This window comes from Denticeps clupeoides, chromosome 17 (assembly GCF_900700375.1).
Source record: "Denticeps clupeoides chromosome 17, fDenClu1.1, whole genome shotgun sequence".
NCBI classification, from domain to species: Eukaryota; Metazoa; Chordata; class Actinopteri; order Clupeiformes; family Denticipitidae; genus Denticeps; species Denticeps clupeoides.
Window position 1 is genome coordinate 19,772,679 of NC_041723.1, and position 24,397 is coordinate 19,797,075.

General features: G+C 45.4%; 1 protein-coding gene across 14 annotated transcripts in view; it reads right to left on the reverse strand.

The window, feature by feature from the left end:
* Window positions 1-1,198: 1,198 nt before the first annotated feature.
* LOC114766889 (A-kinase anchoring protein 13) overlaps window positions 1,199-24,397 on the reverse strand; it is a 53,356-nt gene continuing 30,157 nt past the window's right edge. For 7 of the 14 annotated variants that reach the window (XM_028958234.1, XM_028958229.1, XM_028958225.1 and 4 more), the window contains 28 exons: window positions 16,844-17,097; window positions 16,636-16,683; window positions 15,758-15,932; window positions 15,536-15,632; window positions 15,181-15,303; window positions 14,719-14,761; window positions 14,292-14,403; window positions 12,751-12,889; window positions 10,907-10,974; window positions 10,556-10,601; window positions 10,334-10,481; window positions 9,290-9,396; window positions 8,948-9,094; window positions 8,580-8,857; window positions 8,366-8,491; window positions 8,166-8,283; window positions 7,206-7,457; window positions 6,196-6,272; window positions 5,848-6,026; window positions 5,404-5,486; window positions 4,934-5,122; window positions 4,521-4,664; window positions 4,374-4,441; window positions 3,772-3,807; window positions 3,497-3,550; window positions 2,951-3,259; window positions 2,340-2,670; window positions 1,199-2,156 (listed from right to left, as the gene is read on the reverse strand). In XM_028958234.1, coding sequence (XP_028814067.1) covers window positions 2,104-2,156; window positions 2,340-2,670; window positions 2,951-3,259; window positions 3,497-3,550; window positions 3,772-3,807; window positions 4,374-4,441; window positions 4,521-4,664; window positions 4,934-5,122; window positions 5,404-5,486; window positions 5,848-6,026; window positions 6,196-6,272; window positions 7,206-7,457; window positions 8,166-8,283; window positions 8,366-8,491; window positions 8,580-8,857; window positions 8,948-9,094; window positions 9,290-9,396; window positions 10,334-10,481; window positions 10,556-10,601; window positions 10,907-10,974; window positions 12,751-12,889; window positions 14,292-14,403; window positions 14,719-14,761; window positions 15,181-15,303; window positions 15,536-15,632; window positions 15,758-15,932; window positions 16,636-16,683; window positions 16,844-17,097 — 3,804 coding nt within the window. In that variant the 3' untranslated portion in view covers window positions 1,199-2,103. The remainder of the gene's footprint in view (window positions 2,157-2,339; window positions 2,671-2,950; window positions 3,260-3,496; window positions 3,551-3,771; window positions 3,808-4,373; window positions 4,442-4,520; window positions 4,665-4,933; window positions 5,123-5,403; window positions 5,487-5,847; window positions 6,027-6,195; window positions 6,273-7,205; window positions 7,458-8,165; window positions 8,284-8,365; window positions 8,492-8,579; window positions 8,858-8,947; window positions 9,095-9,289; window positions 9,397-10,333; window positions 10,482-10,555; window positions 10,602-10,906; window positions 10,975-12,750; window positions 12,890-14,291; window positions 14,404-14,718; window positions 14,762-15,180; window positions 15,304-15,535; window positions 15,633-15,757; window positions 15,933-16,635; window positions 16,684-16,843; window positions 17,098-24,397) is intronic. The other 7 variants (XM_028958227.1, XM_028958226.1, XM_028958224.1 and 4 more) reach the window with 7 other exon arrangements.

A 24,397-nucleotide genomic window follows, 5' to 3' on the forward strand; every position in this document is an offset into this window, starting at 1 on the left:
ACAAGAAGACCCCCAGCTAGGTCAAAGTTGCCGAAGGCCCAGCAAGGCTTAAATATTGGGCAAGAACATAAGAGAAGCTGACTGGGAAGACTTAGGATGCCCTGGCCAGCTGTATCTCAGCAGACCATGTACAACGGTCGGCATTCGTTACTACACACACATGTAGGTTCACTTTAGCACAAACATTTTTCCTTTTATTGGTTAGGTCAACCTAAAGATGGATGGACTTGGGGCAAATCAGTTGTTTGCCCCTTGTAGTGAAAGTGAAGTGATTGTCATTGTGAGACACTGCAGCACAGTGACAAAATGTGTCCTCTGTATTTAACCATCACCCATGGTGAGCAGTGGGCAGTCATGACAGGCGCCGGGGGGACAGTGTGTGAGGACGGTGCTTTTCTCAGTGGCACATTAGCGTTTCATGATTTAAATGTACATTTCTGGCATTTATCAGACGTCCTTATCCAGAGCGACTTACAGTCAGTAGTTACAGGGACAGTCCCCCCCCTGGAGACACTCAGGGTTAAGTGTCCTGCACAGGGACACCGCTAGGCCACCCTTGTAGGATGTACCTATGCTAATTAATATTGTATTTAAGGGCCATGTTAGGTGGAGCGATGTGTGCTGTGCCCACAGGACCATGACGGCTGAATTCCTTATTATAGAAGCTTGATGCACTTTGGGTTTGAGGTTTTTCTGCTGCCGTTTCTCTCTCCCTACACAAGGCCCACTGCACACAGCTTTAATAAAGCTCAGCTTCAGCCGCACAACACCAACAACACATCCACCCCTAATCTCCCTGGGCGGCAGCAGCAGGATGGGAATCATTTTTAGGGCTCGCTCAGCTCATGTGTGTAGAAGTTTTGATATTTTTCTCTCCCCGCTGCGATCAATACTTCTCTACACCTCCACACCCGAGAGCATTTTGTACATGAGCATGATGCCACTTGGGAGGGATGGAGGGGGCCATCAGGACCCCAGCATCTTCAGCAGAGATGACCACAGCAGTCCCTTCTGTTCAGTCCTTCTGCATCCCAACTAACTCTCCACACACACACACACACACACACACACACGATCTGCCGCTGTCAGGATGAAAAGAGGTCACAGGTCACAATGGGCAAGTTATGTTTGGTCTTATTCACCAGTGTTAAACACACAACCCGTTATAAATTGTACAGAAAGACAGAAAGGAGTTTTTATTTAGTTATATATATAGCACTTTATTTTTTACATGGAATATTCACAGAATTTCCCCTTCTTTACATAAAATACTGAAATTACACTGTACCTTTTTTAAAAGTAACAATTCTGAAAGCTACAAACTGAAACAGTGAACTGCAGTTTCAGTATTTATTTGTAGATCAGCGTTGGACAGTTGAGGTCTATTGAATCTTTCAAATAAACACGACTCCGCCAAATGTCCTGAAGATGAAGACCAGCTCTGTTCTGAAACACTGGTCTGGCAGCTGCTGTAGCGAACTGCAGCGCCTCCTGCTGGTGAGAGAGTTTCAGACGCTAATCTCAGGCAGTGTCTTGCTAGTTTTGGTATGAATATAGCACATAAACTAGTCCCAGAAGAATTCGATCATCATTGTGAGTTGCCAATGTGTTAAATAAAAGACTGAAAAACATTCATTTCACTTCCTCTGGACTCAACGGGGTTAACAGTGCAGCTGGTGCTCGTGGTCACCTGGCCTGTCACCACTCTTGTCATCTGGCCTGTGGGGTTACTACAGGACTCAGGTTAAAAAGTGCAGGGGTCTGTATACATCTTCCACTGGATATATAAACCCCAAAAATTAAATAAAAAAATAAATTAGAAAAATCTAAAGCTGAAATACACATTTAGATTACACAAATCAATGTGCAATGACAAGTCATAAAATGAGTTTAAAACACTGCAGTTAATTGTGTCCATTGTGATCAGAGCGGGTGCTAACGTGCTGAAACATGACGCTTAAAAAGGTTATAATGCGGCGAAATGTTAAAAGAGCTGAGCTGCCTCATCCTGGGTGGTTGGAGCAGAGCTTCATCTTCATCAAGGCTACCCCATACACACACAGTCCACCCACGGAGCAGCTCCAGCTCACACTGTGTAGAGGGTCAGCAGAAGAAGATGTCTCCACCTGCAGGCTGACCAGGGCCACTGTGCGGATCTGTAGAACAGAGACATCCATCACCCTCATAACCATGCTAATATTCTCATTAGCTGGTCTGTGTGTGTGTGTGTGTGTGTGTGTGTGTGGTAAATTCATTTAATACAGATGTTAGAAGAGTAGCAGGTCTGATGCTTGAACAGGACTGCCAGCTGAGGTCATAGATGGTGGTGGCTGCTGTACCTGTGGTCTGTGAAGGCTGTGCCCTGCCCTTCTTCTTCTTCTTGTCCTTCTTGTCTTTGGGTTTATCCAGCTGCAGCAGACGGCCAGTTATCTGCCCTGACGTAGCCTCACTGCTCTGAGAGGAGGAGGAGAATGGAATGAGGGTTTTCCCTTTCCGCTTCTTGGAGTTCATCCTGGATGGAAGGTCCTTGGTGAGGGCCAACATGGGCTGTAACAGGGTGGACATTCCAGCATCAACACTAGCGATCTGCTCCAGAGACTCAGATGTCCTCAATACCTCCGGGTCCAGTAAGGGGACGGAGGGATGAAGGTCCTTCACATGTTCTTCATCCTGAAAAGGAGCAGCAGGCCTCACAACTCCGTAAAACTTAAACCGTTATACAGAGTACATCAGACTTAGTACTGACCAGGAAGACAACAAGGGGTCAACAAATAATACCGCACATTTCACCTACTATAGTCACGAGACCATGAAGGTCAATGAAGATGAATCATAGTTACATCAATTACAGAACTATTCTGATAAGAACTCGGATTTACTGTGTCATAAATCCCAAAATGGAGAACATGTCCAGGTTCTCAGATTAGAATCATTTTGAATAAAATAAAACCGTGGGATGGAGGCTCTGGTGCTGCAGCTGTTCTCTCTCTTGTTCCAGCTTCCTCCAGCCGGCGCTGAGCTGCTCCAGGTCCCGTTGGTACTCCTCCCTGCGCAGCAGCAGCTCCCGCTGCTCCGCCTCCACCTGCTCCCTCCGCGTCGCCACCTCAGCCTCCAGTGCCCGCAGCCTCGCTGGTGACGATGAGGAGGAGGAGGAGGAAGAGGTGGATGAGATGGACGGGTGGCGGCAGGAGGAGGAGGGCAGCTCCTGCAGGGCCTGACGCTGATCCTCAATGAAGGAGTCCTGCTGCACCACCACCGCCTGCAGAGGAGGTCAGATGGCCTGAGATCTTTTACACTAGCTCGTCATTATAAAAAAAACGGGGTGGAACCCCAGATGTGGGTCCAGGATACAGCTGACTGGTTATATCTGAACACATGTATTTAAACGTCAAGTCTTTCGAGAGCATCCATGCCGAACCCCATCCCCTGCTATGGTACAGACCAGCCACAACATGAGAGAGTGAACACTGGGACTCGATCAGGAGGCCTGTAGTACCTGCAGAGTGATGAGCAGATCATGAAGATGGATAACACTGCCGAGCAACTGCTGCTGAGGGAGAGAAATGAATGAATAAACACCTTAAATAAGGGTTTCATCTGCCAATGTGGCACCACAGTCAGATCTGACCTGACTATTGAATTTATTCGATATAGATTTATTTAAATGAAGAAACTGCAGTACAAAACCAGTGGATTATTGCTGAAATCTGGATTTGTACAATGCATGTCATTTAAATAAAACATTAAAATGTGTGTATGACCCAAGCTGACCTCACTGTTCCTCTTTACCAGGCTGGAGGCCCCTGCCTATGGGGGAAAGGGGACAGCGGTCACTAATTCACACACGTTCACACACTCTACTGTTCCTATCATAAATGACCCCACATTTTACGACAGAAGAGCACATACACGGACAGTGGAAAGAAAAAGTATGTGAGCCCCTTTGGAATTTCATGGTTTTGAGTAGTTTATGGTTGTTCTCATGATAATTTTTTTAATGTATTGTTATTAATTTAGGCATATTAAATTTGTCAATACCATTGACTTAAATGAAGTTCATATTTCATGACAATTAAACATTTAAATTTACATTAGCATTTATCAGCCCTTATCCAGAGTGACTTACAATCAGTAGTTACAGGGACAGTCTCCCTGGAGCAACTTAGGGTTAAGTGTCTTGCTCAGGGACACGCTGGTAGTAAGTGGGATTTGAACCTGGGTCTTCTGGTTCATAGGCGAGTGTGTTACCCACTAGGCTACTACCACCCCAATACAGAAATACAGAATTAAATACAGAAAACCATGCAATTCAAAAGGCTTCATGTACTTTTTCTTGCTACAGTACATTCTCACATCCGCCCTCAGACACACACCTTCAGCACACCGTCTGATTCAGTTCTGCGCAAGTCGGATGGCTCCTCCACGCCCTCTTTCTCTCCATCTTAAAAACATACGCAGACCTGGGGTCACCTGGAGTCAGCAACCAGCACAACACTCAATGGTCCAGACTGGACACTCACTCTTGCAGCTGCTCAGTATGTGACTGTCGAAGCCGCCAAACGTTTCGGCCCGGCGAGGCAAGCTGGCGGGACCTGGAGACGGGCGTGTCTGCGGACCCAAGGCTCCGCCCACATTCCTATTTACCAGCCTCTGCAGGATATCAACTGTAGATACACACACACACACACACACACACTAAACTTGTTTGCACACTTCATACACAGATGCCAAGTGTGTGTTCTGTGGTTAGAAGGACTTGAGGGACAGTGGTCAGCCCATCACCTATACATGTGTGGACAGCTGTAACCAGGGAGACCGAAGCCAACCGAGCCATATTACAATAAACATGAAACTCTACACTGAGACACACACGGTGCTTCACAGCACAGCTGCAGTGGGTGGGTGGGGTTATGTGCTCGGTTGGTCTTCATACCCTCCCTCAGGGCCTCCTTCATGATTGGCTCGCCCTTGGTGATGTCAGCAGACGTGGCCCTGAAGAGCATGCGGCTGCGGAGGCAGGAGATGATGGGCTCAGTGGTGCCGCAGCGGCACATCTCCCGAAAAATCTTCACTTTTTCCTCCAGCAAGGCCACGATCAGCTCGTCTTTTTTATGGAGAAGGTCTGAGATGAGAACAGGGATACTGAGGATTAAACAGTCAGCACTTGTTTCTGATTGGCTAATCTACATCTAAAGTGATGCTGCTTCATTAATAATAATAATAATATCAATCTGAATGAACTGCAGTCATTTCTGGAACTAAATATGGGGTGGCTGATAAAGTTGCAGAAGTCAATTCAAAACAAAGTGTTTTATTATTCACAGGTGAATTCAGTCTTTAAAATATGTTTTAAGCAATTATTGCTGCAAAACAACCATATGACATGGTGTGGTGGTACCTCACCCCTCATCTCTTGGGCTTTTGCCTCCTGGGCACGTTTTTCCTCCTCACTCTCACTGGGAATACCTTCATGCTCGTTCTTCTCACTGGAGGAGAAGCAGAACGTCAGGTCAGTGCCACTGATGATGTTGGCCTGTGGAGACAAACTTCCCTCGGTGGCTGGTCTAAATACATAATCTCCACACAAACTCCTCCTGGTTACACTGACGCCTTACATGTTCATGTTCTTTCTGCACAGTCCAAGACTGAGCTCTCACACACTGGTGTACCTGTCAGTGGAACTGGCTCTCTGGTTGTCCCTCGTTTTAACCTGTCCACCCTCACAAAAAGACCTGTTTCAACATCAATCGCTCTCTTTAAACTATTTACTTATTTGTCCCAAACTATATTGTTCTCATCTTATATTTTTGTCTTGTAAAGTTTCTGGTGGAGGACTATAGGACTCACAATGACTGGATGGTGCTCTGAATCTGCTGCTTCCACACGTTGCGCTCCTCTCTAGAGTTGGCGTGCACCTCCACCATCTCGGGCTTGTTGTCCTGGGTGATGAGAAAAAGAGCTTTCTCTTCATTGGCCACCTCTCGCACCATCAGCTTCTGCAGGGAGATGACAGTGGCACGCTGGTCCTGCAGAAAGAGTGACGGAGAAGTTAAAGTGCAGTAGTCCAGGCCTCCAGAACATTAAGACAAAAACGAATAAGGAAGAGAAATCAAATGATTGATTGTTTAGTTTTACCTCCTCAATGAGGAGTACTATATAATCACCATGGTTACAAGTCAGTCATTACATACATACCAGAGAGGCAAAAATGTATTTCTGATCTTTTTCCTGCAGGAACACAATAACATCTGACAGCAACAACGCATGGACATCTAGAACAGAACAGAACAAACTTTGTAAACACAACTCAACCCAGAGAGCACGACTGCACTTTTGAATCCGAGAGGCTGATATTTTGAAACCTAGCCTGATAAAAAAAATAACTTTTTGCCTTTGATCGAGCATATATTTCATTCCCCAGGTGTAAAATGTTTAGTAACTGAAAGCAGCACAGATCACTGGTGCAGCGGTTAAGGAAGCGGCCCCGTAATCAGAAGGTTGCCGGTTCGAATCCCGAGCCAAAGCACCGTCCCGAATCAAGCCCGAATCCAAAGCACCGTCCCCCCACACTGCTCCCCGGGCGCCTGTCATGCCCACTGCTCACCAAGGGTGATGGGTTAAAAGTAGAGGACATACTTTGTTGTGTCACTGTGTGCTGTGCTGCAGTGTTTCACAATCACTTCACTTTTACTTTTCTGGATGTTTTATATGCAACATTATGTTGAATAGTTAATAGTTGTCTTTTATTAGCTAAAATACATTTTAATTATATAATATATAATAATAATAAAATATATAATATAAGTGAAGTGATTGTCACATGTGATACACAGCAGCACTGCACACGGTGCACACAGTGAAATTTGTCCTCTGCATTTAACCCATCACCCTGAGTGAGCAGTGGGCAGCCATGACCGGCGCCCGGGGAGCAGCATGTGGGGACGGTGCTTTGCTCAGTGGCACCTCAGTGGTACCTTGGCGGATCGGGATTCGAACCGGCAACCTTCTGATTACGGGGCCGCTTCCTTAACCGCTAGGCCACCACTGTGCAATAGGTATGGACATGTAATGAAATTAGGGTCTCATAAAAGCTCTTCTGTGGTTGGAATTGGCCAGTAAATATGCCATGATTTTCATATTTAAAGACTGGGAGGGAAGTAAACCGGTAAAACCCGTGTAAATTTGTGCCCTGGAAGCCTCCGTACCCTTCAGCCTGCCGGTGGCGCTCTTCAGCTGCAGCACCCCATCATGCAGCAGTCGCCGACCACGAAGCAGATCCTCACGAGCGAACATCTGGCCGCTCTTCATGCGTGTGATGGACTTGCTGTCGGTGCGACCGTACACCTCCTTCTGCCGCCGTTTCTTCTCGTGCTCGTTCACGTTGTTGTCCACTGCCACAATCACGTCCTTCACCAGGCGCAGTGCCTCAGTCACCTCGCTGTGGTCCTCCTCACTCTCTACAGCCACACCATAAGTATTACTGCTTCATGAACCTCGACAAAGAGCTCAGCAGTAAACTTCTTTTTATGGTGTAACTCGGTGCACTACGATGCGAAGATATTGCACTAAAATGTTCTGAGAATTATTTAAACAAACAGAATGAGTAGAAAAAAAATGTTTATTTTGTGTGTTGCAAAAGTAAAAAAAAAAAAAAAAATCATACAAAAAATTGCTCTATGTCGAGGGCCCACACCACCTCGTCAACACATCTTATGAGCATGTGTGCTGGAGCGATCTGGAGCAAGAAATTTTTTCCATAGACAATTGTCTGTCCAAATTGTCCAAACACACAAATAACACATCTGCACCATGAACTTATTCTTTCCAGTTTAGTCAATGTCCAACACATCTGTGGCTTCCTTTAACAGAAATGTGTTCATGCCTGCAAAACGTGTGACTGATGGAAATCGAATGACCTGTCCAGTAAAATGTCTTTAATATGTCTTTTATAAAGTAGCAAATAGCTAATTATTTAGCCTCTATTTTTATGAATAGATTTTGGGAACTATTTTTAGTTAAACTTAAAGGAAATGAAAAGACCAGATTCCAGATTTTTTAGAAGGTAGTCCCCTGGTTACTAAAAGCTAGTCAGTTAATGGAACAGTAGATGCTCCTGGATTTTTGATATAACAGTGGACAGTTGTGGTGTAAAGAGCCCCTTTTACCTTTGGTAAGCTGCAGGATTCTCTGGATCAGTACTGGGTACTTGGTGATGCGCTGTGTTACCAGTAGGATGCACTCAGGAATGCTCAGCCTCCGAACAATACTGCTGCTCATCTTTTTCTGAGAAGGGGATGAAACGCACACAGATGTAGAAAGAAACAGTCCGAATGTCTGGACGTGAGATGAGGTGTGTGAGGGGAACCTTTATGAAGGCTTGGAAATGCTTGTCCTTGTTATGGAGTTCTTTGTACAAGTTGACGGCATCGCTGTGGCGACTGCAGAATTTCCCATAGAACTTCTTCAGCCTCTCAGCATTGGACCCAGAGAACTAAAGAATCAAGACACAGTGAAATAAAAGAAAGGCATCCTCAGTGTGCTACAGCCCAGACAGAGCTCAGCCGTGACCTCAGACCCACCTGAGAAATAAGGGTATCCCCAATCTTCTGGACCAGGAAGCCGCATGTTCTTCTAGCGCTGTGATCCTGGTTGGTGTGAGGACCGAGGTGCGCCTCCTTGCGGCACCTCAGCAGGCTGGAGAGGAAACGGGAATGGAGATCCAGCAGCTCATCCAGGACTGGGAAGAGCTTCTGGAGGGTGGCTGGTTCCAGCTGCAGCTCTCGTTGCAGCCCCTTACTGTATACCTCGCCCATAATCCGCAGTGTCCGCACATGATGCAGCTCAGTTTGAATCAGCTCTGGACCCAACACACACATACACAACCTCACAAACTACGCACACAGCCTGTAAGATCTGAAAACACAGAAAACTGAACCAGTTGCTGCACCATAAATCACATCTTGTCTCTTCACCACATCCTTCTTCAAGTGCTTCAGTGTCTTCTTATCTACAGTCAGGCTCCACGAGTCGGCCTCCAGGTATCTGGCATCAGCCTCAAACTCACCCATCAACTGACTATCCATCACCTCTGTGCCTAGAAAAGACACAAACTAATGCCATTTAAGGTAGACACATTCCAAACCTTCTGGTATCTGTACTGACATCTTGCCAAAAGGCCATTTTATAAAGAATAAAAGTGTGTAAAGTGTGTGTAAGTGAGTGAGCATGCACTAAAGGGACTGAGTGAGTGTGTGTATGAGTTGGACATGTTTCTCTGGTCCAGACGCACCCTCATCTGACAGAGACTCGGTGGACTGGTTCACCCTGCAGCTCTTGTGCAGGGAGTCAGTAGACTGCGAGAGGAACCTCTTCAATGGCGTGTCTTCCAACGTTGGCCTGGAGAGTGTGAGGAAGAGGAATAACTGCACACACAGCTGCTGATCCAGACAGGGTCTGGGCATCTTCACTTGTTTTACACTCCACAGTTACCATATTGATATGGTTCATTGCATTACATTTTACTTTGATGCATTTGCATTTGGGTGGACCGACACTCTGTTTCCATCCAGCCGTGGCCCAGTGAGCTCTTTCAATTTTCAGCTTTTAAAAAGCCAGATCACGATTGCTTGACTAAGTTTAAAATAGGATTGCTGGACGCGTGCTTCTGTTTATCCTGCTCAGCTTCTCTCTCCAATAATTAAGACACCTGACACTTAATAAAACAAATTTACAACATGCGAAACACACAGAAAGGATAGGTACTCGGCACTGACTAAAATGATACCCTGAGCTGGGACTAGTCTATATAGTATACAGGATTATACAGAGTTTTGATGATCCTTGTGGGTGTGCTGCAGGTTCTACATTTAATGTTTTCTAATATCATTTTGGTAACCTCAATACAGATACAATTCTGCTCCTCTCCTGAGATCTCTGGCGCCCCCTCCAGGGCTGAACTAAGGTATAGTAGCCTATTAAGCTGTAAACGCCAATGTACATTATCTCGCCCTCCCCACGAGATAATGTCCAATCCCTTCAGCCATTGCCCGGCTCACACTACTGTAACTGGAGCTGAGCTGGAAGAGGAACTCGCACACAGACACAAAACAAAAGAAACCAACAGGCATGGGGAGCACAGGCGAAAGAGATGAGAGACTAAAGTTCAGCAACCTGTAACAGTTCGGGTCTGTGTAGTTTTATTAACTTCCAGTATTTCAACCTTGCTATGCCCAGTTGACAGCTCTATAATGAAGCAACATAGTCACACGTCCTTTACTGTTACAGTTCTCTCATTACATATGAATTGTATGCTTTTTAATTATTTTCTACCCACCCTGCAATGTTGCTGATGGACATGCTCTTGGACAGGTTGCTACTGCTGAAGCCCATGAAACTGCTTGTATTCCAGCGTGACATTACTGCTGTGTTCTGCTCGTCGGAGATGGAGATGGTAGACCAAGGCCGGTCCCTCTGGGACATGGCTGACCATACAGAAAAAAAGCAGCCATTAATAACCTCACATACAACACAACACAAAACTTTCACAGACACTTACTTTTACTCCTCATGGGGATTGAATCTGGCACGGAACAAGTCTTCTGCTGAAGAAAGAGGGGCTGCTGTAACATTACATCACACAACAACCAGACATCCAGATTGTGCGACCTGCTTTAAATGTGCTTGGCAGGGAGGCATGTATACAAACAGCTGTAATTCCTATGCAGTTCTTCTGATACCCTCAAATTAAAGCAGGAAGTCTGCACTTACATTTCATTACATTACTTGTTTGTTTCATTTCAAATCCATTGTGGTGGTGTATAGAGCCAAAAAGACTAGAGTTGTGTTGATATTCCAATTTTTATGAACCTGATTGTAGAAAAAGAGAAAAATAACAACCGTCACCCACCTTGACCTTGACCTTGGCACACAGCGGCAATGTTTCTCTGCAGGCCTTGTGAACATGAGCGCTGCAGTCTGAGGAACATCAAAAATGATCAGGGAATCACACAATCAATCCTGATGCACCAATTATTCTACATAAGATCTAATATCATACATACATTCTTTATAACAATCACAGGCCATCTGAAAGTCTCAGAGACAGGCAGCGTTAAACTGATAAAACCGGATCAGAACTGAGAAGACCCTTTTTTTAAACCTATTCACTCGCCTCATTCATGCCTATAGGAACAAACAAATTGATATTAAAGAGGAACAGGCTGATGTGAAAAACTATCACAAATTACAGGGCTGTAGCATGTAGCATTAAACATGAGGCATGAGAACACTGTATGAAGTTTACTCCCTGAAAGTTTCATTAATCAGGCTAAAAAAACTTTATGATTAGAACAAGATGTTTATTTGATCATCTTAGATAATTACAAACCACACTAATTTAAAATAACTAGTCAATTCCACAAAACAGATGAGGAGATCTCTGTTTTATACCCATATTCACAACTGCACAGTTACACAGGAAGCTGAACCATAACTTCCTGATTTGAATATTCTGCTCGCAGCGGCAAAATCTGGAGGGCTGGCATTAGAGCGCAGACTTTCTCCAGCTGTGGTGGTCACCAGAGAGGAAGAGTGATGCAATGGAGATCAAGTCTCTCTCTGTCTTTATATCACACACACACACACACACACACACACACAGTGGTGGCCTGGCCGGTAAGGACCCAGACTCGTAAATCATAAAAATAGGACACACTGCGCCCCGGGCGTCTTTCATGTCTGCCCACTGCTCACTAAGGGTAATGGTTAAATGCATTTCGTAGTGTCACCATGTGCTGTGCTGCAGTATTTCACAATTTCCTTTTTTTCCCCCTCACACACTTCAGAGTAAATATAGTGCATGAAGTTCCAGCGTTGGAGGGGTTGGAGGGGCTGGGTTTGACATGTCACTCTTCTAACATGTCTTCTATATGTAAAAAATAGATTTTAAATAGAGTGGATGGTGGTAAATAGATTTTACACTGACTTAAATGCATCCTGGTGGGTTTAAAGACAAGATGTGTTTCTGCTCTTGTGACTACACTTCCAATTCCAGTTTCATTTCCCTGAATTGCTAAGAATAAATAAGCTAGAAATGCAGCATGACTAAAATAAAAAATGGTAGACCTTGAAATTGTCAGCAGGGTATGAATTAACACAAGACACAAAAATGTGGAAAAAGATCATGTGTTTGATGTTTTTTTTTTGGGGGGGGGGTCCTGCTTTTTGAAAGTGAAAGTGAAGTGATTCACAATGACAAACACAGCACAGCACACGGTGACACAACGAAACGTGTCCTCTGTATTTAACCATCACCCTTGATGAGCATTGGGCACCATGAGAGGCGCCTGGGGAGCAGTGTGTGGGGACGGTGCTTTGCTCAGTGGCACCTTGACGGATCGGGATTTGAACCTGGGCCACTTTCTTAACCATTAGGCCACGTGCTAGGTATGTTTACAGAGATTTAAAGGATTGTGTTAGTCTGACTAAAACTGGATGTTAAAAATGTTAAAATGCTGTATTAAACTCGACCTTTCAAAATTTGACAAATACAACTGGACCAGGCTCCTCGCACCACGTAACATATTTTGCCGGGCAAAACAGATGGGACAAGAGCAGATTTCAGCAGACATGCAGATGCTCCCGGTTAAATGTGATTAATGCGCCTCTCCACGTTCTGATAACAGCACATGACTCTCTAGGTTCCCTCTAGCAACTCTTCATGTGTTTGCTGTACTCCATTTCATAGCTTACTGGTGCAGAAGAAGGTGTCTTTGATGTTCATGGGCTTGGTGCACTGGTCACATGGTGTGGATGGGACCACGCTGATGATGCCAAACTGATGTCCATTTGAGGCTCTCTTCTCCTTGGGCTCTTTATCCTTCTCTTTTTCCTGAGTGCACAAGGCAATCAGACAGTGAGCGGGCTGGTGACATTGGAGGGGTTGTGGTGACAGAATTCACCAACGGGGTCTGCAGGATTTCCTCAGCAGCACTGATGAGAACATCACACACACAGTGACATTTCACTGCTGCATAAACACAGACATTACGCTGTAAAGCCAGGCTGGGAAGATTCAAGTCGACTAATTTAGCAACAGTCCAGACAACAAGACACCAACGTATCCTTCTCCATCCAAGCAGGAAGTCGGCACGCTGCCAGTAAACAGGAGGTTCAGGTCCAAAACTCGACACACTCAGGCAAAACAAGAAGTACAAGGAACCTTGGGAGAACCCACCTCTGCAGGACCCTCCAGAACCCTGAACTTCAGAGAGCGACCTTGTGGCAGAAAGCGGCGCGCCAACATCGCTCCGGCAACTGAGCGGCTGCTACTGACAGCGCTCACCCGTTCCCGTGACAACGGCCGTCCGGTGGAGATGAGACGAGAGGAGAGGAAGTCAGCCAAGGGCGTGTGCATGTGCAGCACTCCTGACCGACCGTCTCTCTTAAAGAAACACTAACAACCTTCTCACTTCAACAAGTTGTTAGTAGTTCAGCTCTTTAGTTCTTCAGAGAGATTATTAAACAGAATTTTTTTTTTCTTTCTTTTTCAAAAACCACTAATATTAATAAAGACCAAATGTTACACTTTTATCTTAATGATTCTAATACGGAGTAGTGTTTTTATTATTACTTTAAATTCGATCATGACTGTACAGAAATGAGGTGATGTACTGAATTTTCACAGCATCCTTCTTTTTCAGTCAAAGGATTTATATAAAGAAGCCTTGGTCATTAACCAGACGTACGTCCATATACAACATCCACAGAATTTTTTACCATGTCGGAGTCAGTGGTAACGAAGCACAATTATCATGAGCAATCACAGTCCGATAATACCAAAATGGGCCAATTAAGAATGAAAGAACTTCTCTAAAAACCGGCCACCATGCTGAGCTGGTGACCAAGTAACCCAGACAAAATAAGCAGGAAATTTGCGTATGTAGGCGGGACATGGCTACATGTGACTTCTTTGAAAACACACTGACATCAGCGTGCCTGGGGACAATGAAACAAAAAAATAAAAAATGAAAAGATGGGTCAGACCGCAGCTCCTCCACTTCCTGCCTGACTTCACGCTTACCCTGCTGCAGCTGCACAGCGCAGTCTGCAGTCACCTCAATGCAGCTGCTCTCAAACCAGCCTGCAAAAACGCTGCAGATCAGAGGTCGGCATGTCAGCACCATGCTCTTAATGTCCCGACCAGACATGAACCTGACTGTCACTTCTGACAGCACTGCTGTACCTCGGGTTCTAAAGTGTCAGTCATGTGAGGTGTGAGGAAAGGGACTCACTCTGCTCTTCTTGGTCATCTTGTTCTTCAGGTAGCTGATGGTCCTACTAACTTTGGTTCCTGCTCTTCCTTCACTGTCAACCCTCAGCGGACCTGGGTTCTCCTCTGAGATTCTGATACAGAGAAAAAGAGGACAGAGATCTCCCTTCAGACCATCGGCACAACCACTAATCTCTGAAGATCACTTCTTTTTACTACATATCGATTTAGTTCCTTTTTATGTGTAATTGCATATTGTATGTATATAAATAAACCTGCAATATGCACTGCAAGCAACTTTGATGTCATATTTCATGAGTCTGAAGTAGCACTAAACACGCAATTCAGTGCTCAAAGTGTGCAGTTCTACATGCCACATGATCAATACGTGCTTGATGACACTTTTATGCAGATACTTTCATAAATTGACAAAAAATGTTCCATCTCACCTGTTCACCTGCGTCCCAGACGTCACAGAGAAGGATCTCAATTCTGGAAAAATCAAGAATGAATTAACAAATCTCTCAGTTCTGGTTCAGTAGTACCCGAAGCAGTTTCAGGAGGACAAAGCAGATGTCCAGGCAGGAAAGCTTTTGCCAGACTGTTCAATTCCCACGACATCACACATCTGTAAGAGTCTGTGACTGGATCTGGGATGAACACATTCTGCTTTTGTCGGATGCCAGGTGACAGCTACCATCAGGTTAGTGCAGGTCTCACACACACAATGACCAAACCAACAGATACTTCATTCAGGATTCCGACCACAGGTCCTTCATTCAGACTCAGCGTCATTTAGCATGTGGAACTGTTAGAGGGGGGGTATGGAAGTGACTGGGTGTGACACACTCTGCCCAAGCAGGGAGGAGGAATAGGAGCCACTCAGGGAATTTCTTTCTGCTTTTACTTACTGACGGCCTCATCCTCATCACTGGATGATGAGCCGATAGAAAAGACTGTTTTAGATTTAGGCAGGAGTGGAGAGACACTGAAGGAGAAGGAGATTCGCCGCTTTGGTTGAGCTCGTCCAATCACTGAGCAGTTTGTCCAGGATCGAGGGCATGGAAGAAAAAAGCAAGCATTAAAAATGCCAAAGGATGCTGCCTCGGACCTCCACCACCCAATGATTAGTGGAAAGGTGGAAGGGGGGAGGGGTGAATGATGCGAGGCCACGCCCCCAGAGTACTGCCTATGTTACGAGAAAGAACGGAAGTGTGTAACTACGGCAACAGACAGATATGACATGAAGACCTCCAGTCCACTCACCGTCCAAGTCGTGGGGGCTGATGGCCAACATGGACACCGATTTAGTGAGAACTGAAGGCATGCTGGCACACCGCTGCTGCACAGGAGCAGAATTCTGCTATACACACAAAAAACTAAATTATACATATTATTACACATTCAATGTCGACTACACAAATATACACGATGTATAAACTATTTCACATGATTCCCAGTTGTTGCATGGTTGAAGGATGGCTGCACCTGGCTATCCAGACTGCTGCCATCTCCCACTTCAGACTCTTGTTCCTCCTCAGTCAGGGAGACCAGGGAGCCCCTGTCCTCATTGTCCAGGCGATTGCCACGCCCACCATTCCCCCTTCGGGGGGGAGAAGACCTGCCCCCATCCTGCTCCAGCACCAGGCCCTCCAGACTGAAACTGAAACAGCCAAACATTGTCTAAAACAAGGAACCTTAACGTGAACCGCTCCAAACAGCCTTGGTCCATCAAAGCCCCATCAGATCCACCAGAACAGTTCTGGTTCTGACCCAGGCCTGTGTGGATGTGTGTTCAGCACTGAGGAGAAGGGCAGTTTCACCTTCACTCCAGAAACAGGAAGTAAAATTCCCAACCTTCCACAGACAGCCTCTGCTGACATTTAACACCACTACACAACAAAGACTTGAAGATTTAAAATCACAGAGGTCAGAAGGACCAATCCGTGTGGGAACGTCTGAAAGGAAGTTCGAGAATCTCACCTGGACTGAAGCTGAGTGTGAAACTGACAGTTCCTGTTTGCTCGCTGCCCTAACTGCTGCACAGGCTTCCGGCCCCAAACACAAGTGGGCAGGAAGTGTGACTGACTCATGTAGACTGAACTCCACACACTCCACACACTCCGCAAACACTCACAGTGAAACCCAGATAGAGTGGGGCAAGGAAGCATTAGCCAGTGAAAGTTGACCCGCTTAAAAAGATAAGAGAGGTCTGTAATTCTCATTGTAGGTACAATTCAACTATGAAAGACCAAATGTAAAAAAAGTGTTTTTTTTGGCACCACTTTAAGTAAAACCATGAATGTTTCTGTGTTGAGGTGACACCAGCAGGATGATGGGAATGAAGTAGACAGACAAGCAATTACCTTCTCCTGTGTCCTGTGGGTCTCCCTCTGCCTTGCCCATGTACAGAACTACAAGAAGTAGGCGTGAAAATAATGAGTGGGCAGGGTAATGTGAGGGGGCGGGGGTAAAGTGGGTGGAGTTGGAGTGAGTAATGAGTGGGCAGAGACGCTGGGGGGATGAACATGAATGGTATATGGGAGGGTAAATGTCAGAAAATGGTCATCTCACCTACGCTGGACCATCTCAGATTCTGTTCCGTGGCCCTTGCCAGGACCCCAGCTGTGGCGTCGGTGGGCTGAGGCAGAGCGGAGACAGGGCTGCACCCCTGGCATGGAGTCCTTTCTCTCCTCTTCCACTTCAGCGCCACCCACTGAGCACCCAGGGACGCAGCTCTCACAGGAGTCAACTGACGGTCGCGGTCCTGGGCCTGAACAGTACACAGACACCCCACTGGTGCTGCCTGCTACAGACAGTTCCCCTTCCTGGAAGTACCACAGACCAGATGGCGATCAGGAAAGAGCTCAACATAGCTGAGCGCACACGGAGTCAAAGGTTTAGACTCTCTTCAGTTCTGCCTGTTATCCCCTCCAGGTATACAGGGCTTAAACGTCTACCACAGGTCAGCCACCAGCTCCATTGCACAGTGCGGGAGAACAAGAGCAGCCACGTTCTTGTTACTCAGAAAGCAAAATGTAGGCGTGTTATACAGACTCAGCCTACCAGCATGTACAAATAAAAACTAAGAAGCCAGAATGAGTGCCAAACATTCGCGAAAAGCTCTTTGGCATGAAATGAAAAACTTTGGCAGAACTTCAGCCACAGAGGTTTGATTTGGGTACCATGTAACCTTAATATCGCCAGGCGCAAACTGCACACACCTTGGGTGAACAGAAATAGCCTGGAGGTCACCCACTCACCTGGCCGAAGCCAGTGCCAGCAGCAATGAGGTCTTGTAGGAAACTGTCTGAAGATCCACTTACTCAATAGGCTCAAATGGAGCTTCATACAAAGCATCCAGAACCACATTGATGTCCCAAGGAGGAACAGTGGTCCTACTGACAGTCCTCAGCTGTCACACACCCTTCACAAAACATAAGGCAAGGGGGTGAGACCCTGGCGACCACCCATCAATACCAACATGACAAGCTGAAATAGCTGGCAAATAAACACTTACTAAGGCATTTGGGAGATGGCCTTTTCCAGAGCAAGTTACAACATTTAAAACTTTAAAACATTTAAAAGTTGAAAATGAGTGACAGAGGCAGACCCTTCTTCGGACACGAGAGCTAGAAAAAACATTTATAAGTATAGAGGCGCCTGGTTGAGGACGCCCTGGATTCAAGCAGTAAAACATGCAGTGAAATGCATCCTGAACCACCCTGTTTTGACTGTTCATAGTTAAGTAATGGTTAAATGATTAAAATAAAAATAAAGGAAAAATAAAATAGAATAACAGTAACAGACTGCAGCAAACGACTGCGAACCAGTGTAACAGTAACATACTGCAGAAAACGACGGCGAACGTGAACCAGTGTAACAATAACAGACTAGTACACAACGGCGAACGGTGAACTAGTGTAACAGGAACAGACTGCAGTAAACGACGGTGAACCAGTGTAACAATAACAGACTGCAGTAAACGACGCCGAACGTTGAACCAGTGTAACAATAACAGACTGTAGTACACAATGGCGAACGGTGAACTAGTGTAACAGTAACAGACTGCAGAAAACGACGGTGAACCAGTGTAACAATAACAGACTGCAGTAAACGACGCCGAACGTTGAACCAGTGTAACAGTAACAGACTGCAGTAAATGACATCAAACCTGTGTAACAGTAACAGACTGCAGTAAACAACAGTGAACCAGTGTAACAGTAACAGGTGGGGTGGTAGTAACCTAGGGGTAACATACTCGCCTATGAACCAGAATACCCGGGTTCAAGTCCCGCTTACTACCATTGTGTCCCTGAGCAAGACACTTAACCCTAACTACTGATTGTAAGTCGCTCTGGATAAGGGCGTCTGATAAATGCTGTAAATGTAAATGTAACAGTAACAGACTGCAGTAAACGACAGCCAACCAGTGTAACAGTAACAGACTGCAGTAAACAGCTGCGAACCAGTGTAACAGTAACAGACTGCAGTAAACAGCCGCGAATGGTGAACCAGTGTAACAGTAATAGACTGCAGTAAACAGCTGCGAACCAGTGTAACAGTAACAGACTGCAGTAAACAGCCGCGAATGGTGAACCAGTGTAACAGTAATAGACTGCAGTAAATGACGGCAAATGGTGTACCAGTGTAACAGTAACATACTGCAGAAAACAACGGCAAATGGTGAACCATTGTAACAGTAACAGACTGCAGTAAATGACGGCGAACGGTGAACCATTGTAACAGTAACAGACTGCAGTAAATGACGGCGAACGTTGAACCAGTGTAACAGTAACAGACTGCAGTAAATGACGGCGAACGTTGAACCAGTGTAACAGTAACAAACTGCAGTAAACGACTGTGAACGGTGAACCAGTGTAACAACAGACTGCAGTAAACAACGTCGAACTAGTGTAACAGTAACAGACTGCAGTAAACGACAGTGAACCAGCGGAACAGTAACAGACTGCAGTAAACAATGGCAAACTGTGAACCAGTGTAACAGTAACGTACTGCAGAAAAAAGACGGCGAATGGTGAATCAGTGTAACAGTAACAGACTGTAGTACACAACGGGGAACGGTGAACCAGTGTAACAGTAACAGACTGCAGAAAACGACGGTGAACGGTGAACCAGTGTAACAGTAACAGACTGCAGTAAACGATGCCGAACCTGTGTAACAGTAACAGACTGCAGTAAACGACAGTGAACCAGCGTAACAGTAACTGACTGCAGTAAACGATAGAGAAACAGTGAACCAGTGTAACAGTAACAGACTGCAGTAAACGACAGTGAACCAGTGTAACAGTAACAGACTGCAGTAAACGACAGTGAACCAGTGTAACAGGAACAGACTGCAGTAAACAACAGTGAACCAGTGTAACAATAACAGACTGCAGTCAACGACGGCAAACGTTAAACCAGTGTAACAGTAACAGACTGCAGTAAACAACGCCACATGTTGAACCAGTGTAACAGTAACAGACTCCAGTAAACGACGGCGAACCTGTGTAACAGTAACAGACTGCAGTAGCCAACAGTGAACCAGCGTAACAGTAACAGACTACGATAAACAACAGTGAAGCAGTGTAACAATAACAGACTGCAGTAAACGGCGGCGAACGGTGAACCAGTCTAACAGTAACAGACTGCACTAAACAATGGCAAACTGTGAACAAGTGTAACAGTAACAAACTGCAGTAAACGATAGAGAAACAGTGAAGCAGTGTAACAGTAACAGGCTGTAGTAAACTACAGTGAACCAGTCTAACAGTAACAGACTGCAGTAAACAATGGCAAACTGAGAACAAGTGTAACAGTAACAGACTGCAGTAAACGATAGAGAAACAGTGAAGCAGTGTAACAGTAACAGACTGCAGTAAACGACGGTGAACGGTGAACCAGTGTAACAGGAACAGACTGCAGTAAACAACAGTGAACCAGTGTAACAATAACAGACTGCAGTCAACGACGGCAAACGTTAAACCAGTGTAACAGTAACAGACTGCAGTAAACAACGCCACATGTTGAACCAGTGTAACAGTAACAGACTCCAGTAAACGACGGCGAACCTGTGTAACAGTAACAGACTGCAGTAGCCAACAGTGAACCAGCGTAACAGTAACAGACTACGATAAACAACAGTGAAGCAGTGTAACAATAACAGACTGCAGTAAACGGCGGCGAACGGTGAACCAGTCTAACAGTAACAGACTGTAGTACACAATGGCGAACGGTGAACTAGTGTAACAGTAACAGACTGCAGAAAACGACGGTGAACCAGTGTAACAATAACAGACTGCAGTAAATGACATCAAACCTGTGTAACAGTAACAGACTGCAGTAAACAAGAGTGAACCAGTGTAACAGTAACAGGTGGGGTGGTAGTAGCCTAGGGGTAACATATTCGCCTATGAACCAGAATACCCGGGTTCAAGTCCCGCTTACTACCATTGTGTCCCTGAGCAAGACACTTAACCCTAACTACTGATTGTAAGTCGCTCTGGATAAGGGCGTCTGATAAATGCTGTAAATGTAAATGTAACAGTAACAGACTGCAGTAAACGACAGCCAACCAGTGTAACAGTAACAGACTGCAGTAAACAGCTGCGAACCAGTGTAACAGTAACAGACTGCAGTAAACAGCCGCGAATGGTGAACCAGTGTAACAGTAATAGACTGCAGTAAACAGCTGCGAACCAGTGTAACAGTAACAGACTGCAGTAAACAGCCGCGAATGGTGAACCAGTGTAACAGTAATAGACTGCAGTAAATGACGGCAAATGGTGTACCAGTGTAACAGTAACATACTGCAGAAAACAACGGCAAATGGTGAACCATTGTAACAGTAACAGACTGCAGTAAATGACGGCGAACGGTGAACCATTGTAACAGTAACAGACTGCAGTAAATGACGGCGAACGTTGAACCAGTGTAACAGTAACAGACTGCAGTAAATGACGGCGAACGTTGAACCAGTGTAACAGTAACAAACTGCAGTAAACGACTGTGAACGGTGAACCAGTGTAACAACAGACTGCAGTAAAAAACGTCGAACCTGTGTAACAGTAACAGACTGCAGTAAACGACAGTGAACCAGCGTAACAGTAACATACTGCAGTAAACAATGGCAAACTGTGAACAAGTGTAACAGTAACAGACTGCAGCAAACAGCTGCGAACGGTGAACCAGTGTAACAGTAACAGACTGCAGTAAACGACAGTGAACCAGCGGAACAGTAACAGACTGCAGTAAACAATGGCAAACTGTGAACCAGTGTAACAGTAACGTACTGCAGAAAAAAGACGGCGAATGGTGAATCAGTGTAACAGTAACAGACTGTAGTACACAACGGGGAACGGTGAACCAGTGTAACAGTAACAGACTGCAGAAAACGACGGTGAACGGTGAACCAGTGTAACAGTAACAGACTGCAGTAAACGATGCCGAACCTGTGTAACAGTAACAGACTGCAGTAAACGACAGTGAACCAGCGTAACAGTAACTGACTGCAGTAAACGATAGAGAAACAGTGAACCAGTGTAACAGTAACAGACTGCAGTAAACGACAGTGAACCAGTGTAACAGTAACAGACTGCAGTAAACGACAGTGAACCAGTGTAACAGGAACAGACTGCAGTAAACAACAGTGAACCAGTGTAACAATAACAGACTGCAGTCAACGACGGCAAACGTTAAACCAGTGTAACAGTAACAGACTGCAGTAAACAACGCCACATGTTGAACCAGTGTAACAGTAACAGACTCCAGTAAACGACGGCGAACCTGTGTAACAGTAACAGACTGCAGTAGCCAACAGTGAACCAGCGTAACAGTAACAGACTACGATAAACAACAGTGAAGCAGTGTAACAATAACAGACTGCAGTAAACGGCGGCGAACGGTGAACCAGTCTAACAGTAACAGACTGTAGTACACAATGGCGAACGGTGAACTAGTGTAACAGTAACAGACTGCAGAAAATGACATCAAACCTGTGTAACAGTAACAGACTGCAGTAAACAAGAGTGAACCAGTGTAACAGTAACAGGTGGGGTGGTAGTAGCCTAGGGGTAACATATTCGCCTATGAACCAGAATACCCGGGTTCAAGTCCCGCTTACTACCATTGTGTCCCTGAGCAAGACACTTAACCCTAACTACTGATTGTAAGTCGCTCTGGATAAGGGCGTCTGATAAATGCTGTAAATGTAAATGTAACAGTAACAGACTGCAGTAAACGACAGCCAACCAGTGTAACAGTAACAGACTGCAGTAAACAGCTGCGAACCAGTGTAACAGTAACAGACTGCAGTAAACAGCCGCGAATGGTGAACCAGTGTAACAGTAATAGACTGCAGTAAACAGCTGCGAACCAGTGTAACAGTAACAGACTGCAGTAAACAGCCGCGAATGGTGAACCAGTGTAACAGTAATAGACTGCAGTAAATGACGGCAAATGGTGTACCAGTGTAACAGTAACATACTGCAGAAAACAACGGCAAATGGTGAACCATTGTAACAGTAACAGACTGCAGTAAATGACGGCGAACGGTGAACCATTGTAACAGTAACAGACTGCAGTAAATGACGGCAAACGTTGAACCAGTGTAACAGTAACAAACTGCAGTAAACGACTGTGAACGGTGAACCAGTGTAACAGTAACAGACTGCAGTAAACGATGCCGAACCTGTGTAACAGTAACTGACTGCAGTAAACGATAGAGAAACAGTGAACCAGTGTAACAGTAACAGACTGCAGTAAACGACAGTGAACAAGTGTAACAGTAACAGACTGCAGTAAACAGCTGCGAACCAGTGTAACAGTAACAGACTGCAGTAAACAGCCGCGAATGGTGAACCAGTGTAACAGTAATAGACTGCAGTAAACAGCTGCGAACCAGTGTAACAGTAACAGACTGCAGTAAACAGCCGCGAATGGTGAACCAGTGTAACAGTAATAGACTGCAGTAAATGACGGCAAATGGTGTACCAGTGTAACAGTAACATACTGCAGAAAACAACGGCAAATGGTGAACCATTGTAACAGTAACAGACTGCAGTAAATGACGGCGAACGGTGAACCATTGTAACAGTAACAGACTGCAGTAAATGACGGCGAACGTTGAACCAGTGTAACAGTAACAGACTGCAGTAAATGACGGCGAACGTTGAACCAGTGTAACAGTAACAAACTGCAGTAAACGACTGTGAACGGTGAACCAGTGTAACAACAGACTGCAGTAAAAAACGTCGAACCTGTGTAACAGTAACAGACTGCAGTAAACGACAGTGAACCAGCGTAACAGTAACATACTGCAGTAAACAATGGCAAACTGTGAACAAGTGTAACAGTAACAGACTGCAGCAAACAGCTGCGAACGGTGAACCAGTGTAACAGTAACAGACTGCAGTAAACGACAGTGAACCAGCGGAACAGTAACAGACTGCAGTAAACAATGGCAAACTGTGAACCAGTGTAACAGTAACGTACTGCAGAAAAAAGACGGCGAATGGTGAATCAGTGTAACAGTAACAGACTGTAGTACACAACGGGGAACGGTGAACCAGTGTAACAGTAACAGACTGCAGAAAACGACGGTGAACGGTGAACCAGTGTAACAGTAACAGACTGCAGTAAACGATGCCGAACCTGTGTAACAGTAACAGACTGCAGTAAACGACAGTGAACCAGCGTAACAGTAACTGACTGCAGTAAACGATAGAGAAACAGTGAACCAGTGTAACAGTAACAGACTGCAGTAAACGACAGTGAACCAGTGTAACAGTAACAGACTGCAGTAAACGACAGTGAACCAGTGTAACAGGAACAGACTGCAGTAAACAACAGTGAACCAGTGTAACAATAACAGACTGCAGTCAACGACGGCAAACGTTAAACCAGTGTAACAGTAACAGACTGCAGTAAACAACGCCACATGTTGAACCAGTGTAACAGTAACAGACTCCAGTAAACGACGGCGAACCTGTGTAACAGTAACAGACTGCAGTAGCCAACAGTGAACCAGCGTAACAGTAACAGACTACGATAAACAACAGTGAAGCAGTGTAACAATAACAGACTGCAGTAAACGGCGGCGAACGGTGAACCAGTCTAACAGTAACA